Source organism: Centroberyx gerrardi, chromosome 17, assembly GCF_048128805.1.
Source record: "Centroberyx gerrardi isolate f3 chromosome 17, fCenGer3.hap1.cur.20231027, whole genome shotgun sequence".
NCBI lineage: Eukaryota > Metazoa > Chordata > Actinopteri > Beryciformes > Berycidae > Centroberyx > Centroberyx gerrardi.
This window is the reverse complement of record NC_136013.1, coordinates 15,757,723-15,776,007: the sequence shown is the minus strand read 5'-3', so window position 1 is coordinate 15,776,007 and position 18,285 is coordinate 15,757,723. Positions and strand designations below refer to the sequence as shown.

General features: G+C 42.0%; 2 protein-coding genes across 3 annotated transcripts in view; both read right to left on the bottom strand.

Moving 5' to 3' along the window:
- Positions 1 to 2,353: 2,353 nt before the first annotated feature.
- pomt2 (protein-O-mannosyltransferase 2) lies at positions 2,354 to 9,524 on the bottom strand. Of its 2 annotated transcripts, XM_071925310.2 has the most exons (21): positions 8,710 to 9,524; positions 8,544 to 8,628; positions 8,317 to 8,421; positions 8,119 to 8,227; positions 7,456 to 7,564; positions 7,097 to 7,256; positions 6,889 to 6,995; positions 6,721 to 6,803; positions 6,245 to 6,354; positions 6,072 to 6,138; positions 5,897 to 5,957; positions 5,679 to 5,757; positions 5,121 to 5,272; positions 4,933 to 5,024; positions 4,760 to 4,836; positions 4,601 to 4,672; positions 4,436 to 4,495; positions 4,238 to 4,343; positions 3,997 to 4,137; positions 3,783 to 3,894; positions 2,354 to 3,014 (listed from the first exon to the last, which is right to left on the bottom strand). In XM_071925310.2, the coding sequence occupies exons 1-21, from the start codon at positions 9,030 to 9,032 to the stop codon at positions 2,909 to 2,911; spliced, it is 2,316 nt and encodes a 771-aa protein (XP_071781411.2). In that variant the 5' UTR covers positions 9,033 to 9,524; the 3' UTR covers positions 2,354 to 2,908. The 2 variants fall into 2 exon arrangements, with proteins under 2 accessions (XP_071781411.2, XP_078145666.1); XM_078289540.1 differs by lacking the exons at positions 2,354 to 3,014; positions 3,783 to 3,894; positions 4,238 to 4,343; positions 4,436 to 4,495 and having other exon boundaries at positions 4,003 to 4,137.
- Positions 9,525 to 10,377: 853 nt separating this feature from the next.
- Positions 10,378 to 18,285, bottom strand: part of LOC139931737 (latent-transforming growth factor beta-binding protein 2-like) — an 82,966-nt gene continuing 75,058 nt past the window's right edge. Inside the window, exons 31-38 of the mRNA XM_078289414.1 lie at positions 17,975 to 18,181; positions 17,720 to 17,812; positions 17,108 to 17,236; positions 16,463 to 16,603; positions 15,478 to 15,651; positions 15,037 to 15,342; positions 14,339 to 14,488; positions 10,378 to 12,885 (exon numbers count right to left, since the gene is read on the bottom strand). Of these exons, the coding sequence (XP_078145540.1) occupies positions 12,710 to 12,885; positions 14,339 to 14,488; positions 15,037 to 15,342; positions 15,478 to 15,651; positions 16,463 to 16,603; positions 17,108 to 17,236; positions 17,720 to 17,812; positions 17,975 to 18,181 (1,376 nt within the window). The 3' untranslated portion in view covers positions 10,378 to 12,709. The remainder of the gene's footprint in view (positions 12,886 to 14,338; positions 14,489 to 15,036; positions 15,343 to 15,477; positions 15,652 to 16,462; positions 16,604 to 17,107; positions 17,237 to 17,719; positions 17,813 to 17,974; positions 18,182 to 18,285) is intronic.

Genomic DNA, 18,285 nt, shown 5'->3' with positions numbered 1-18,285 from the left:
CAAAAATGACTGAAAAATGAAAATGAATTAAGTTTTTTTTCTACTTTGAGGGCACCCTAGTAAAACACGAGACCCTCACTTTTTTCATCCAAAGGGACATTTTAATGGGACACCAAAAGTCACAAGGAAACGTGTTTTTTCTACCATAGGGCCCTAACAGCTTGATGCACTGACTCGCTGTTTACCATGTTGGTCTGTCAGCCAGGCAGCACCAGACTGTGTGTTTGTATGTGTATTTGGGAGTGTTTGCACGGATGTGTGTGTGTGTGTGTGTGTGTGTGTGTGTGTGTGTGTACATGTGTTGTCTGTTTACATGTGTGTTCACAGTAAGTGTAGGTTGATGAGGTTGTGCCATTTTAAAAGTATCTTATTTAGCAGACCTCTAGGCCTATGTCATTCTATTCAATCAATTTTGATTTGAAATTATGTTGGTGTTAGGTCAGACTTTAATGAAGGATTTTTTACTTGACAAAATGTAATTTAGCAAGTTGATATATAATGATTTTGCATATTCAAAAATAGACAGTGGTTTAGATTAGAGAAGTTGGCTGTAGTCTAGAAATAGACTTCAAATTAACACAGCAGTCAAGATAAATAGATAAATTGCATCCTGCAACATCCAGGCAGCATCTACAGTGAAACTGCTGCTGTCTTTGCCTCAACACTGTAATTAAGAAAACAAAGAATAAAGTAAGTATTTGCCAGCTAGCTCTGTGTTATTTTCTCTAGCTATCTTATAATCAATCTCGTATTTTATTGATGCTTTTGGTAAACTATTGATAGCTAGCTTTGAAGTTTAAATTAGGCATCTAGCTTGAGTTGAAGCTAATGTTACTGTGGCTAATAAGTGTCAGCTAGCAGCCATAGTCCTATTACAGCTGCTTCAGTGGAACGCTCTGTTTCAAAGCTTAAGATGGTAAAAAAACAATCTCTGTAACAGCTGTGGTGAAGGCAAGCTCTCAGATCTGCTACTGTCCATTGAGAGGGACATCAGCATCGACCACACAGAGGTCATTCATATTTTCAAAAACACAGTCAATAGGCAGATTTTCCTGTGAAATTAGTCTGATACAGGGAAGTTGTTTTTTTTTTAGACAATTTCCCCCCTATTTTTTCATCCCCCCCCCCCCCAAATTCAAACCCATGGAAGTTTTTTTAATAAATGGTCAACAGCATTGTTTTATTATTCCTGATGACAATTTATTTAATTGTAAATAAATAAAACATTGATCGTAGAGTAAGAGTTGGTAACCACGTTTTTATTTGATTGATCATCCCAGTTCTAACCTATTCACTGGTGTTTATGTGATGTGTTAGGGTTAACCTGGAGAGGAGGGAGGGTTTGGTTTGTTCATCAAATGGAGTGCAGAGAAACTGCAAAGAAATGCATCTGTCTTTGTGTATTTATTAGACTATATAAAGTCATATATGAGGCCTTCTCAGAAAGTGTCCATCATGTATATGGTGAAACATGGCTGTAATGACGACTGTGTTGTAGCACATTCTTATGTTACATGTTCAAGTTACAGTTACATGTAACAGCCTACAAACTGATAGGAAAAATCCATTGTTGTTCACAACTCACTCAAAACCCAACAAACAACTTCTGGAAAGAAAAAAAAAGCAAAGGCTTATTTGGACCAAGTTATTTACAAATCTAAAACAATCACCATTGAGTGTAGTATCTTTACCGGGGTAACCATGGTTACCCCGGTAAAGATAGTAGAATAGTAGAATTTTCTCTGCAGAGAAAAGATTCTACTGACAATTCAGTTTTGAGCAACTCCCACTCCTCTGTCAATTCTAGTGGCCTACTGTCCGGACCAATGCTGATTCAGAAATTTAAAAAAGCCTACTTTGCACAGTAGGCATATTCTGGAATCTGACAGAAATTATATGCCCCTTTAGTAATTTATATGAGAAATAAAGTAATACATATGCCGTGCAGATTGCATAAAAAATATAATGTTCTAGATTACATTACCAACTCAGTTCTGCAATACTAATCTCATCCAGACAGCCGGGCAGGATAAAGTTCTGTTGTCTGTTCGCTGTCTCTAGCATTACATGTGCAAGTGTACATCACTATCTATTCACATTATCAGGTATACTGAAGGCTCTAAGCTGATCAGATTCTCATGTATGAATGAAAAAAAAAAAAAAGAGTATTCTTAGAACCCAACATGCATTTATGAAATTTCATTAAAATCAGTGCTTTAAAGGAGGATGCGATGTTCATCAGATGTACAAGATGATAGCAGCAGAAGTAAGGATAGACTACAAGAATACTATATTTCAGTTTATTGATCACATTGAAATGAACATATCACGCAGAATCAGTAGGAGTCTTGTAGTAACAAACAAAAGCCCATCAGTGCTAGACAGCACTTATGGCTAAATACAATACAAAAATACTGAGCAGTAAGATCAAGACCATTGAGAACTGAAATACAGCCTTTGATATAACAATGTAACGAAAAGTGTTTTCCTTAAAACTGACAGAGACTAAGAAATACAATATGGGGACATTTCAAAATAAGGACTTATTTCACTTACAGGCACTTTAGCTTATTATTGCGACCAAGTCCAGAATTGAATACGTGTTACATGTTAAGGCAGTTCGGTGATGATTAGTGTCTAAGTCTTCATTCTGAAATACTCCCAAGACTCTGACTCTTGTATTGCACGGGTTCAGGTCTGACTCATCAAGCATTCTTTACACATGATGAACTAAGACGCTTAGAAATGTTGAGACACATAAATACTTGGACAGGTAGAGAACCTACAGTAGTGTATACCTTATGAAAAATATTTTTATCTGTAAACACTATAAGAACCAAAGTCTGTGAGAAACATGTCAGAAAAAAAGTCCCTCATATTTAAAATAGCTCTTATACATCACAGCTGTCTAGAACTCCCAGGAGTCCATCCACCTCAGGCCGGCCATGGCGCTGCCGGGGTCGTGTGCCAGAGGCCCCCGCATGCCGTAGGAGAGCGGATGGAACAGGTGGAAACTGCATTGGACAGAGAATTAATGGCAATGTTTCAATGTGTGAGGGACAGGAGGAAGAGGATTTTACATTTTACATGGGTAATCATCAAATACAAATATTTTCTATGATCCTGGTGACAAAATCTGGCAAGGACAAAAAATATGAAGGCAATACAAATCTATTTAAAAGACAATTAAATCCAACACCGTTAAAAACAGCTATTGGTGATGTACTGTGCATTTCTGGGCCCATTTTAATGTTTGGTGGTGTGTTTTTGTTATTCCTGAGGATAACTGGCCAAACGTAGATGACGTGATGTGATGTCAAGATTATTTCCAGTGCAGCTACAATGGAGTTTGATAGCAGAAAAACTTCCAACTATCTAAAAGATCAACGGTAGATGAATCAATGAGCAAGAGCTTCTTTCTAGATTCATCATTTTGCATCAACGTTCAACAATCATACAGGGAGAAATCCATTGTAGAAAAGGATGAGATGCCAATTTCCCAACCAACAGTATCCTCAATAGACCAGAATGCAATGCAACCACAAGACATATTGAGTTTAGAGTAGGGGGTAACTGCTATTGCTCTCTCCACCTACACATATAACCCACAGCTAAATGGAACAAGTTCAGACACGTTCTCTGGGGGCTGTCGAAAGGCATTCTGGGAATGTTGAGGGAAAGTGGGTCCAACAAACAGCTAAATAACTCCTGGAATGCACTGAACACCACAGATTGATGCTATATAACAATGTTAGAGTATCCAAGGGGATACCTCGCCTCACCTGTAAAGGACGCTAAAAAGAAGTACCATCTGCCCGACTCTTTGCAGCCAATAAGAATAAGGTGGGTGGAGCAACAGGTCAGCACTTTGCAACAGGATGTCTAATGTAATTCCTGAAAGAGAACAAAAGAACGGCCTTAACCAGAACTCTCCAATCGGCTTGACTGTTTCTGTCTATATAGTGGCATTAGGCAGAATGCGATAGGACTGGGTACCTGTTAGCATGCTGCTGAACAGCATGGCAGGGAAGTAGTGGTGGTAGTAGAGGATGCGGCCCATGGTGTAGAAAGGCGCATAGTGCAGCAGCCAACCCAGGAGTAGCAGCCCTCCTCCTCTCATAAGCACCCAGCAATGCTCTGAAACACAGAGAGAAGCAGGCATGATATTTAGTTGACATTCTGATCCAGTGTGACATCTGTACTTCTGACACAACTCTTCTGTCTTCAATTGTCCTACCTCTTCTTTTTTGGTCCAGAGAAACACCTCTTTGGAGGGCTACAGACGCCACTGTCACCATGATCACATACAGACCCAAACTAGCCAGGTTTATCCACCAGACCACCTGAGGAAGAGCATTTAGTCATGAGGGCATCCATGTGTGTTAGTCAGACAGATGTGCCATAGGGAGATGAAGCAAACCCAGCACAGACTTACAGGGTTCCCCAGCAAGTAAACACGATACTCCGTCTCATTCACACCAGAAAACCTCAATCCCTGCACAGAAACAAAACAAGAGGAACATTTGCAGTAGTCAGGAGGTACTTATGCATTTCATTTCAATTTGTTTTAAAATTATACACCACAGGTCATGCAATGCACCTGATAGTTGATGGGCCAGTGCCAGGGTTTTGAGTTCATCTCATTGTCTTTGGGCTTCAAACCGCTGTTACCCTAAAAAGACACATTTTACACAAGCTATTGTAGTTATAGATTTTTGACAAAGCGTCATTCTTTCTTCTTTTCTCATTAGTGTCTTACCCTGATCATGACAATGTGGGACTCCAGTAAGATCTCCAGAAAATGGGGCTTCAGCACTGACAGGCTAATGTTGGGCACTGTCAATACATACAAAGGAAAGGAACATGTAGGTCAATGTTTGATGTCAAGAGGTACACACACAAAAAAGGACACAAGGAGTGTGTGTATCATACATTTGGGATTGATGTGATCTTCAATGTTCCACTGAGAGCTTGGAGTCTCCTTCAGGTAGGGACTACAGGTCACCTCCACCTGTTCCCAGCCCCTACACAGAGAGAAGACCTGCAGTCAGCTTAAACTGTCCACAAACTCAACAGTATAGAACAGCGAAACATGCCAGACTAGGGAAGATCTTTCTTACCACTTGGGAAGAGTCTTGCCGGAGGAGTAAAGCACACAACCGCTCGCTCTGTGCAGAAAGCGCACTTTGCTGCGCAGCACCTTCACCAGGTCTCCCTTCCGACCTCCACACACCTCCACCTGCCACAGGTCATTGGCGTCTCCTGTGCCATTCTAAGAACAGGCCAGAGGTATGATTTAAGCTTGGGGACATACACACAAAGACATACTGTTAATTCAATACCCAGAAATCCTGCAACGTGATCTCAGTAAACTGCAAAGGGACAAGAGAGACAAAAGATCTAACGTTGGCGAGTCCAGCTTTCTCTGGACGGAGCGCTTGCTCTCTCATGTTTGTATTTTGCTCTTAAGTTTCAATTCCTCGCTTCTTTTGGGTGGAGAAGTTTTCCCACCAGTGACCGTCCCATTTGGGTAAATAGCAAATCTACAGTGTCTAATTTAGGGGGGATGGGCTGCTCTCCTCTGCTGCAGCCTCACTTTGTGATATAGGAACAGAAGGCGAGTGTATTTTTACACAAAAATCTTGCATAGTGCTGCTTTACATTATGTGCCTACTCACAATGCCATAGCCTGTAACCTGGAAGTGTTTCTTGGTCAGAGGCGCCTCGTGGAGGTGGCTGTGAAGGTTGCGGGTTGTCCTGAAGGCACCAGGAGAATCAAAGGAGAATAAATGTTAGAAACGTGTGAGGTTTGTCAGATGAGAATGAGATTAAATCAAAGCATTTGTATCAGTGAGGATTCAGTAATAAGGTTTTCTTTGTGTGTCAGCATGCTTACTCTTTGTGCTCCAATCGAATGATGTCACCATGGCGAACCAGATCAGGAGTCTCAGATTGTGCTAATATCAGAGATAAAGAATAAACAATAAGAAGATTACACTTATTCCTTTACTAGGACTCTAAAATAAATGTCATTTGTGTCTCTTAACAGTGCAACAAGCCCATCTTCTCACCATCACTGTCACCCTGTCTATGGACCAGCCACAAGTTGTTGTAGTCCTTATGGAGGTAGGCTGTCACCTGTATAATGGACACAGACACAGCAGTGAAGACTGTTAACTCAGAGGAAATAGAAAATATAAGGATAATAGCATCATATGTTATTATATTGAAGCTGCAGCCTGACCTGCTGCTGCTTAGCTCCCACTCCCTCTGGGTACAGGTGCCAGTGGGAGTGCAGGTAGCCTCCAGCGATACGTAGGTTTTTCACTGTGATGGTGGAGCCATATGCCAGGTCTGCACCAGAGGAACAACAAAACATTGTTTCACACTGACAGACATAAAAAACAGATACAATTTCATGGGAAATGTGTTTGTAAACACCATCGAAAGGGAAAAGTAGCCGGCACACCAGCCAGTTATGGCATTAAGCCTCACAAAAAGGGCATTAAGAAGCTGAGATAGTAAAAAATATTATTTTAATTTGATATGGTGCAACAAATGAAAAGTAAAGACAGAAAAATGCACTGATGACAGCCTGATGGGCAGAAACGTTTGCTTACATTTTTCTTCATTTTTTTTCATTTTATCATCAGTCCCTAGTCATCACAGGTGCAGTATCATATGTTTTTATGTTTTTATGTTTTTATGTTTGGGACTCACACTCCGGCATGGACGCGTTGTGTAGATTGTTCCCTATTAGACGGGACTGAAAGGCAGAACTGAAGAAGCCATCTCCTGGTCCGCTGGGGAGAGACAACAACCATGAGTACCCAGAGAATGTGGTGGATGTTAATCACACTGTAACAAAAATGCAACAATCGCACTCACCTTTTGTTCAAAACAACAAAGTGGATTGCAAATATTGTAACATATAGGAACAGTGGAAGCAGGATGAGTCCAACAACGCGAGCCAGGAAGTGCTTCGCAACGTCCACCTGAAAAATAAGGTGGAGAGAAGGTGAGAGAGCTGAACTGTCAAACATCTGGCATCCACAGTATCAGCTACCAGTATGATTAAATGAACGCTGCTGGTTACCAGTGAGAGGTGCAGGTCCCCGAGGAGCCTCCACAGGTCCCAGGCTGTGTTCAGTCCCACCAGCAGGATAACAAACAGCCCCACAAACTTCACCCCCAAAGCCCCGGCAAGGTTTACACCCGTCAGTACCAGCCACAGCCACCAGGGTGCGCTAAAAGCCCTGAAAACAACAGCCAGGTGTATTATCAGATGCTTATTAGCTGCCTCGTGAACAAGCCCGTTTCCATACCCACAGTCCGATTTTACACACTAAACCAAAATGCCACCCACCGAACAATATCAGCAAGCAAGATTTGTTCTTGTTAGAGAATAAGACAGCATAGAATAACAAAAGGAAGCGAGTTGTAGAGGTGTCCTACCTGTATCTCTGCTGGTTGAACTTCACCATGCTCAGCACCGATCCCAGGATAAAGAACATGAGGATGGGGTCCAGCAGGATGTATTGGGAAATAGTGATGCAGCCGGTGTCTGTCAGGAGAGTATCATTAAGTACAGATTCACTGGGCTGTAATATTGGTAACAGTCATCTCTTCATTTTGACAGGAATATCTCAAAAATGTATGCTGCTAAGCTTACAGGAAAGCAGCATTATTGGTGCATGATATTGACAAAAAAAATCATCCATAAAAAAATCCATAGTTTGCTGAATACTAAGATTGCGATATGAGCTGTAATGCATGTTAACACTGCTTTTCCAACATAGTTTTTTTGTGTGCTTAAATAATTTTAAAAAAATTATAGGTGGGTGTGAATATGAGATGCGCCTGCCTAGACTTTGCTCAGTTTGAATACAGTGAAAGGTTAAATCTGACATGCAACTTGATTTTTTAGAGCAAGATATTCAAAAATATTCAGCATCAGAATGTTTTTTTTTTTTTTTGGAAGCTGCCTGAAACACCTTTCCCTCAAAGAAAAAAATTGCAGCCTCTTGGGATTTGGAAATTATCATAGTTAATATTGCAATTTTGATATTTGTTGTGATTAGCTGTGCAGCCCTTCTGTACAGACGGACATACACTCACCAAATATGAGTGCAGCAGCAGTGATGAGAGCAGCAGTGTGCGACTGGGACAACTCCAGCACTGTGAGGTAGGCGAAGATCGGGAGGCAGGAGCCCAGCACAGCACAGAACTGGAGGGAGACAGGTGGGACAGACACACACTATATCCAGTCCTGTTTAAGACCACATATTCTGAATATCCATGGAGGAAGAGGCTTACCCCTCTCATCCCCCAGTAGTTGTGGTGCTCGTATTTGTCTCCTGGCTTTATGAAAGGAAAGGTGCCATCATAGCCTGTCATATAGCCGGCAAGACCTATCAGCATCTGGAACGGAGCAAAATAAGGGACCAAGACTCATCAAACTAGAAAGGTAATTAGTGGTGTAGCTGCTTTTACCACAGACACGTCTCTTAGGACCGTGCCCACAAAGAGAGGATGCATCTTACTTTCCCCAGAGGAGGATGGACGTCAAAAAAGAAGGTCCTGTTGATGTAGTAGCTCCCCATCTTTCCAAAGTGCGTCTCATCCCAGCTGAAACATCCAGGAGAGTCAGAACATGACAACAATGTACACAAACTCTACGTATTCACTGGGGGTGTAAGTTCCACTCACCACACATGAGGAGGCTCCATTATCTTGTAGAGGCGGGTGGAGAACGACAGCACCGCCACCAATAGCAGAGGCACTGTGCTGTGGGACTCATTACTGGGAGGGTGGATTCCTCCGTCTGACCAGTGAGCTGATGTCCCATTTGAAGACCGGGTGTCACCCTCTGAGGAGAGTCCGGCAGCTGGGGTGGTTTCATCCTTCGGCAGAGGAGTGGGTGAACTTTGGGGGCTCTGCTTCTTTTCTGAGCTGAGAAAGGCTTTCCTGTTTCGTAGTGTTGAAGTGTCCTCTGTTTTGTGCCACTGTGTAAGGCATTCCTCCTTTGCCATTAGGAAGTTAAAACTGGAACAAAGTGGAGTAAGGCCAGATCCCCCCTAGGCCAACACAGTAAGATCTAATAGTGTGGTAATACTGTCTAATCATGCAGTAAAAGTAGCGAATCACAGGCACCTAGATACCAAGTTTATCAGTGAGAGAGGACTGCATTTAGCATGAATATTATCAAGAGACAACATTAGAGCACCAGGTACCTGTCCTCAGTGTTGCTCTAGCTCACAGCTGTCACCTGGACATGTGCTAAGGCAGGCGATACTGACACTAACTGGCACACTAAAGCCATTCATACTCAATTACATTTTCGCCGAGCTATTCTATGACATTTTCACCAATAATATACTTATCCTAGCTTGCTACTTCCTAACCTAGCATCCACTCCTCAGCTCACCGTCCAATGGCGGCATGCAAAGAATAATAGATCACAAAGTAAAGATGTAATTTAGTGGGTCAGTATCCCCACTAAATTAAGCCTATTTTGTCAATTAAAGATCTATATTAGCAACGCAGCGACAACACAGACGCGTTATGGGTCTAACCAACGATACACGCATGAAGCGAAGTGGTTTCTGGGATGTGTATTCTTTTGCAGTATTTATGTGAGCGCGGCGCTCGGGGCTGGACACAATTTCCCAGCATCCCTCTGAAATCTAGACTCGTCCTCGGCTAACCAATGAGGTCCTTGGAAAAAGCAAAGGGAGCCTGTGCTTGCGCATTCCAATATGGCCACTAGAGAGCGATAGAGTACAATAAACTATTTCTCACCTCATCTCTTGCACTCTCGTGATTGTTGATGTTATCTAGTTAATAAAACTGGTCCTGGTCCTCAGTTCTGATTAACTAATTCATCTTCAGAGCAAGCCGTTGTAAAGTACCCAAATGCACACCTGTGACCGCATTATAGTTAATTGAAATATTAATGCGCTAACCGAAAATCACTATTCATACCTTTAGGTCTTATGTGTCGCTTAGCAACCACTGTGTGTAGCTCATAGCTACTGTTCAATAACTATATTGCTTGGCGGAAGAAAAACGTTGAATTATTATTATTTCATTATTATTAAAAGTCACAACTAACAAAATCAGCCTCTTGTGCCTTATTGTTTTAACACAAATGAAAAACTTTCATGTCAGCAAATCAGTAATTAAATAGCCTATAATAATAATAATAATAATAATAATAATAATAATAATAATGATAATAATAATAATAAACTTTATTTGTATAGCACCTTTCATACAAGAAATGCAGCTCAAAGTGCTTTACAAGAGAGAAAATGCACAATGGAAGGAGTGTGGGTTGTTAGTATTTCAAATAAAATCGAAGAAATGATATTGATATTTTTATATTTTTTATTTTGATGACTGGTAGTGATTACAGTCAAGAGGTAAACAAAATGAATGAACATGATATTTTCATTGACCACAGCATTACAACACAACATTTATCTCAACTAATTTGTGGTTTGCAAGGCTTTAAATACCCCCAAAAAACAATATGTGTTTCCAACTTTTTTTTTTTTTTTTTTTTTGACCTCAACGTAAGACTTCTGGTGTGCTATGTGAGGTGATGAATTGAACAGCACAGCAAGTACAGTGAACATACAGTGGAAACATTTGCACGACTGTAGGTTTATAGTCTATGAATGCAGATTAAGGGCATAGGTCATCCTCCGACGTGAGAATGAGAGTTTTGAGTTTGTGTGCTGGTGGGATCTCTCAGGAGAAGTTCAGTCCATTAGATAGATAAGGCCGTTATTTTCTTAAACCTGAATGTGGAAGACAAATAGCTGTGTGACTGGGAATTCAAAAACCAATTGAGTACACTGCCTGTGATACATTCATGACATAAGGCCCCTCGAGAGACTATTTGAAAGGAATAATGCTCATTTCACAATCGCAACCTAATATTTAGGCATGGAGTTGTTACGGCACAGAAGTTGATGCTTGCATTTCAAAAGCAGTTTGTCTTTGTAGTGAACGTGAAGGACAAAACGTCTGTGTTTAGAACAGTGCTGCCACTTCCAAAAAATTATATTTCATTGTCTGCTCCACAGGGCAGGATACATACACTTCCTCTGGTACAGTGTCAGCCACTTTCCTCATACATAAAAAGATTAAAAAACATTTTTTTTTACAGAAATATATAAATCTACAAAGCTATAATGCCAGATAATTTTTTTTTTCTTCAATTTTCCATTTTATGTCAAACAAAATATTGGTTGTGCTATATGCATTAGTAGAATATGTAACAAAAATAATACATAGTACTAGATCTGTACAAAATATCCCAAACCTGTCCAACGAAGCCTTTTGCCTTTACACGCATTCAGAGATGTACACATGGGAATGGTCTGATGTGGGATCCAATGGCAATGCAGTTGAATGAAAAAAAAACTTTACCTGTGTGACACTGTAGGCATAAAGCCAATCTTCTACTTTAAGCAGTGATGTAGTGTAATTTCACTGTGTTGACTTTAACTTTTTACCTACTTTGTTTGAGTTTGTATAATAAGACCTTGAAATAAATTCATAGCAAACAATACAGAAAATAGCCTAGAATCAACCTCTGATAAGTTAGGGTACATCAATGTGGTCTTTACATGAATATAAAACAAATTAATACTGTTATGAGAAGATATTTGTTGTATCCATGGTTATTTACCTAATCTAAGCTTGTGAAATCAGAAAAATCTGTGATCATTGGGGTCAAACAGAGGAAGGCTGGCTACACCCATTGCACCTTTTACAAAATATTATATAGATCATCATATACATCTACAGTCTTTCCGTGTCCACATATAGGTGGATCATTGTAATGTGAATGATCGGCTGAGTTGAGTTCCCAGTTCTTGGTCCAGAGATTCTTCAACTTGGCGGCTTGTGGTTAAACTTGAAGAATATGAAGGCAGCTGTGGGGAAAGTTCTCTCAGTGATCACCGCGATCACAATAGTTTGACTGAGCGAGATAATATTGGCGAGAGGTTTTGACAAGATGTTCATTCAACCTGTTTTATGATGCTGGAGTGACTGTGTTCTTACGACATTCCCTCTGTTAAGCTTTTTAGAAAAGACATTCGTAATCTCCCCACACTGTGACTAAGTCAATTGGTCAGACGAATAAAACAAGAGGAATCGAGTATGCCCTCTGAATTAGGTTGCTTTCTTAGTTTGCAGAGGCCCGTCATGTAAATGAAATAAATAATACAACAAAAAAAAGAAGTGACAGAGAAAATAAAGTGGAAAATATATCTGCATATCAAATTGCCTGGGGTCACTGAATAAAAAAAGATCAGTCCACAAAATCCCTTTAAGGCAAATGGAAATCTGGTGAAATACTAAATCCCATGTAATACATTCACTGCACAGTTCCTGGTCCTCTTGTGTGTGTGTGTATGCATATATTTGTGTGTGTGTGTGTGTGTATGTATGAGGGGGAAGTGAATATTGTCGTGTGCCGAATGCAAGTGTGTGTGCTTCCGCATGTGTTGTGTGCTAGTGTGTGTGTGCGTGCGGTGTAGGGAAACGAGCTTGGACGTTTCAGCGTTACTGTTGGAGGTTTAGTGCCGGGCCCTCTGGAGGAGGCCGAAGGGGGGCGAAGGGGGGGGATGTTGTGTGTGTGTGTGTGGGGGGGGGGAGTGGGAGAAGCCAGCGCTCCAAAACAGTCACCGCCTCAGTTCTCCGCCTCCCTGAGCCCAGACGCCGGGATGGCCGGGATGCACTCGTGCGGCTTGGCCGAGGCCACGAAGCCGGGCGAGCAGGTGCATCTGTACGAGCCCTCCGTGTTGGTGCACTGCCCGTTCTGACACAAGGCCACCTTGTCGCTGATGTCCTCGCACTCGTTTATGTCTGCGGGGGAAAGGAGACACGCGGCGTTAGTTGAAACAGCTGCCTGGGCCACATGTGCTGCTGAGTAGCCTGATGGGTACGGGTGGTATGACTAGGAAACTAAAAAATTATTCATATATACAAATTCACGTCAGCTGTTTTGCAGTTTTCACAATCTCCTTTCCTTGTTTGTTCAATACTTCTCTTTAAGACAAATTCTTCTTTCTTACTCTCTCTCTTTCTTTCCTTCTTTCTTTCTTCTTTCCTCTATCATTCTCTTTGCATTCTCATTGTCGGGTGAAAACCTCACAACTCCAATTTTGGTGATTTTAATGTTTTAACCTAAATTGAAGGATTACATTGTCCTCTATGGGTTGAGAAAGTTATAGGATCCTTGCACTTATGAAACCCATTCAAAACCCACTGGATAAACTGAAAAAATGCATGGCCGTCAAGCTAAGAACTGTTTTTCTTGGTTCCTGAAAAGTTCACATTTGGAGATACGAGGTTTTCACCCTATAACAGACGCATGTTACATAATATCACATTTGAAAAGGCAGTGTATCTTTAATCAAGCATGCCGTCATGTTGCGTGTTGGTTGGATAGGGATTGAACTTGAGTCCCCGGCCATCTTGAACATTAAACTGTTCAGATGTTGTTACTTAAATTAACAATGCATTGTATAAAATTTCCCTTTGGCCTTCAAGTGGTTTTTCTCTCCCTTTTTTCGGCGCGGGAGGTCTGATTGTCATTTCTTAGCAGTCAATCTCAAATGACCCTCCTCTGTTTATGTCATGTTCTGCTGGGGAAATGCTAGCGGTATTTATAAAAGGAGGCATGGCACGAGTTGCATGGCTCCCCCATGTTTCCATGGTGTCAGACTTCACTCCGTTTGCTTGGGAAAACTGCCGGCCTTGGAGCTGATAAGCCCGTGTGCAGACAGATTCCTACATCATATTGTAATCATAGCATTTCATTATGACAAGACAGTCTCACTTTCAAACAAAACAAACGAAGCACACTTAAAATGTGTAATATCCCATGTATTACACGATGTGGCTGAGATTCAAGGTCTCCCTACTCTTGGCAGAGTGCGACTACGGAAATTCAGACCAAAGGGTAACGCACGCTGGTTTTGAAGAGTGCACTGCTTTCATCAGTTTCCCATAAAACATAACTTAATGCAAGGCTGTTAAATTCAAAGTTTCTCCTTGAGCTTGATGATATACTGCATGATGAGTTACCTCACTGAAATTAACCCAAGCCCTGGCTCCAAAAGGCACAAACCTGGAGGGAGGGTTCACTATGGTTTGATTTCAAGATCCAACACCACATTTTGAAACGAGATTAAATGAACTGCTGTATTCCCTACTGACTCCGGGAAATCCCTGCACTTGGAGGAGACGCAGAGGAGGATCTAAACGCAGGTGGTCCGTTGTGAAAGATGTCCAGGATGCCGGGGAAAGAACCTACCTATACAGGCCATCTTGTTGAGGTCGAGTTCGTAACCGTCAAAGCAGTCGCAGGTGTAGCCCTCCCGCACTCGAACGCAGCGGCCGTTTTCACAGCCGTTCAGGATTCCACACTCCTCCGCTCTGAGGCCCTCGAAGCCATCGTAGCGTTCTGATTGGACAAAGAAATACATGTTTTTTATTTATATGGGTGGTTGTTTGCCTTATGATGATCGCCGCCTTTTTTATCTATCACTACACCACTGCCTATAACATATATTCTAAATAAATGCTATGTGCTCTCATCCAAGCTACACTACCAGTCAAAAGTTTGGACACACACATATTTTTCACATTTTAGAATAATAGTAAAGACATCAAAACTATAAAATATGGAATTATGCAGTGACCACAAAAGTGTTAAACAACTCAAAACTATCTTATATTTTAGATTCTTTAAAGTAGCCGCCCTTTGCCTTGATAGAAAGGCAAAGGCTTTGGAAAGAAATTCATACATAGGCATCAACTTCACTATTTATATTTATCTAAGACACAAATTTCAAGCATTTAAGCGTACGCCTTTAGATCAAAATGGCTTTAAGATAATGAAAAACATAGTACATTCAGTCAGATGTGTCCAAACTTTTGACTGGTAGTGTACAGTATCTAGTTAATGAGGATCAATTGTCTAAGAAACTAGGGCGCATACTGTGTACCCACCAGCGTAGGGATTCACGGGTCGCGGCTGGAACTCCCGCGGCCGTTGGACGGGGACACGGATGGGCGGCTCTCGAAGGCTGTAGTCGTTGTCGGTGAAGAGAGGGACGCTCTCGGGACCGTCGTAGGTCCCTCCTGGGCCGCCGTAACCGTCCCAGAATGGAGGAGGAAAACGCTCCGCAGGATCCTCCGGACCCTCCGGCCCCTCCGGCCCCTCCGGCCCCCCGGGACTGTACTCGTAGCCCGGCCGCTCTCGCAGACTGTCAGTACCTGCTCTCCTGGGCAGGTTGCACATCACTGCGTAGTCATCTGAATGCACCAACACACAAGAGAAAGAAGTATATTTGACGCATTAATAATAGTAATGAAGGAGTGACAGCTTTTGTGACAAGACTTTGAACAGAAATCATCAAACATAGCAATCACTGTCTCGATGCTTCTCACCAGAGTCTCTCCTGGGACAGAAGGCACACTGCCCACTCCAGGCGACGCCGTACAGGCAGCAGCACTCGGTGTAGGTCGTCCTGCGCCCCGGGAGGGGATTAGCACACATGTTGTCCTCCACCAGATCCGCCCAGCAGATTTCCAAGTGGATGTCCTGATCAGGCTCTAGAGTTTCTGGGGGAGAGGATGGAGGGATGAACAAACAGATGGATGCTTGGAAATGTCAAAAGTGAGGAAAAAAGTCTGCCTCGACAGAGGGCCGTAATGCGGTTTTTCCCACAGCATTGTTGGCAGAGTGCCGTAGTCATCAAGAGGCAAATTAAAATCAGTCAGGGGTGAGACCCTTCAGTCTGTTACTCTGTGAGCTATCAAACCTTGTCATAGTTTCAAGATTTGGAAATCCTTTTCTGCAAATCATGTCTGTTTTTTCACTTTGACATAAGATACTGAAATAAACTTTATTCAACCTCCCCATACAAAAGCGCATTGATTTCTGGAAAAGCTCAGCCTCACCGCATACTTCTTCCAGCTACAGTGGCTTCCTCTTCCCCCCTTTCATGTTTTTAGTTCCCCCGTCAAAGAGCACCTTGTTTACAGTCTAGTTTACACACATCCTCTACACACACACAGCATACCAGTCCCTTTTGTCTTTTTCATCTGGTCTTTATTAAGCAGTATCTGATTAATGAAAGGAAGTAAAAGTTCTCTTATTGTGTACTTAAACTTGAACTTTGTTTCTGATTTTAGCTGCAAATTTTCACACAACTCCCACAATCCTTTTCTCATATATGTCACAAATGCACCGTGTATGAATCTGTATATGTTTCTTCTTTCTTTCTCCACCCTTCTTCCAAAACAGTTGTCCTTTGCTTCTTTGTTGTTTGAAATTCTCTCTTTCTCCCTTTTTCTGTGTTTGTGTGTGTGTATTTGTGTAAAGAGTGAGTTTGTATATGTGTTTGTGTGTGTGTGTGTGTGTGTCTCACACCTTCTGTGGCATTCATGCTGATGCAGCGTCGCCGAGTGCCGTCCAGTACCAATGGAGGACTGCAGAAACAGTTAAAAGACCCGGCGGTGTTCACACACACTCCGTCCACACAGGCGTTTTCCATCTCACACTCGTCATAATCTGGAACACACATGGGCAGAAAGCTCAGTGATCGCTGTGAAGTGGTTGGAGTGATATTTACATAACAATTCTATTTAAAGGTGGCACGTGTATCATTTTAATATCACTAAATTACTACCACATTCATTTGTATAATTACTGTAAACAATTGAGACCATTGCAGTATCGGCAGCCTCTACACTGCATTTTACATTTTGTGCCATCGGGTCACATTTGGAAGAAATTTGCTGGATTGCTTTACGGCACAAAACAGGAAGAGGGCGCTGTTCTTCCAGTGCAAATGGAGCAAGTAGCAACATCCTCTTTGCGACACAAAGCAGTGGAGTTCATGGGAAATATGGTCTTAATTTTGAGAAACACATGCACAAACAATACCACTGGTATAAGAAAGAGGCCATGGTCTCATTTGTTTACAGTAATTCTACAAAGTTATCACAAATAATCTGGCAATGATATATTGATGTTTCAAAATGCTACGAGATAAAAACAGAAGTCTTTTCTTACCCACACACTCGAGCCGGATGTTGTCGTAGTAGAAGCCGGACCGACAGTAGCAGGTGTAGGTAGAAAAGAGATTGGAACACTGTCCATTCTTACAAATGTCTGACCCAAACATCTCACACTCGTTCACATCTGATGGGAGAGAGAGACAAAGAGACATTCACAAGCTGGTATTACACCATATGAATAGGTAAATGGAAGCTAACAATGGTCAAAACCCACTGTTTGTAAAAAATGTTGGCACATTGCTTGAAACAGCTCCCAGTGCTCTTATAACAAGCTGTCAGGACATACTGGCACCTAATTAGTCAGGTATGCAGGCAGGTATCCCATTAGGCCTTAAAAGGCTAGCTGTAGAGACAGACCCATAAATGAGGCGGGGAATTATGTCCGTCTATCTCGCTTTAAACGTTGCTGCAGGTGAAAATAAAACAGGGGCTGACACAGCACCTTTCTTTGTGCCAACACAAAGTTATGGGGGAGGGGAAGCTGTAAAAGCTCGGGGATATCAACTAAAAACAGTAGTTAGTGGCTTGAAGAGATTAAAAAGTGTGTGTGTGTGGGTGTGTGTGTGTGTGAGAGAGAGAGAGAGCAAGAGAGAGAGAGAGAAAGTACCTTTGTAATGGTGCTGTTCTTCCAGGCTTTGTGAAGAGGACACAGTCAGGGGGAGAAGTCCGCTGCCATGAGGGCACAACTGGTTGTAATCCGCTGGAGAATAAAAATTGCTTTGTTAGTGAAAGAAACAATATAATTAGCAATAAACTGAGCTGCCAATCACATACAGTAACCTGCATGGAATGATCAGTCTCCACTTTTCTCCAGTAACATGTTGGGTCAGTGATTATTGTGATTATCAGTCTCCTGTTTTACCTCTTCCTGGGACAGGACAGGCGTGGATCTCGCAGTTGTCACCCCAGCCGGCCCCCACCGTGCAGCAGCACTCCTGCTTGGTGGTGTTACGAGACAAGACGTTGTCGCAGAAGTTGGCGTCATTCAGGTTGTAGTAACACTCCTTTCTCTCCTCTGCTGAGGGAGCAGATGGAGGGACTGGAGCACCGGGCTCAGGGGTCATGTCAACTGTTAAGGAGCAAAGAAAATCAGTTAATTAATACTTAAAGTATGTTTTTTATCTGTATAGTAATTCATTCTGTGCATCAGATACTACTACTACTACTAAATAA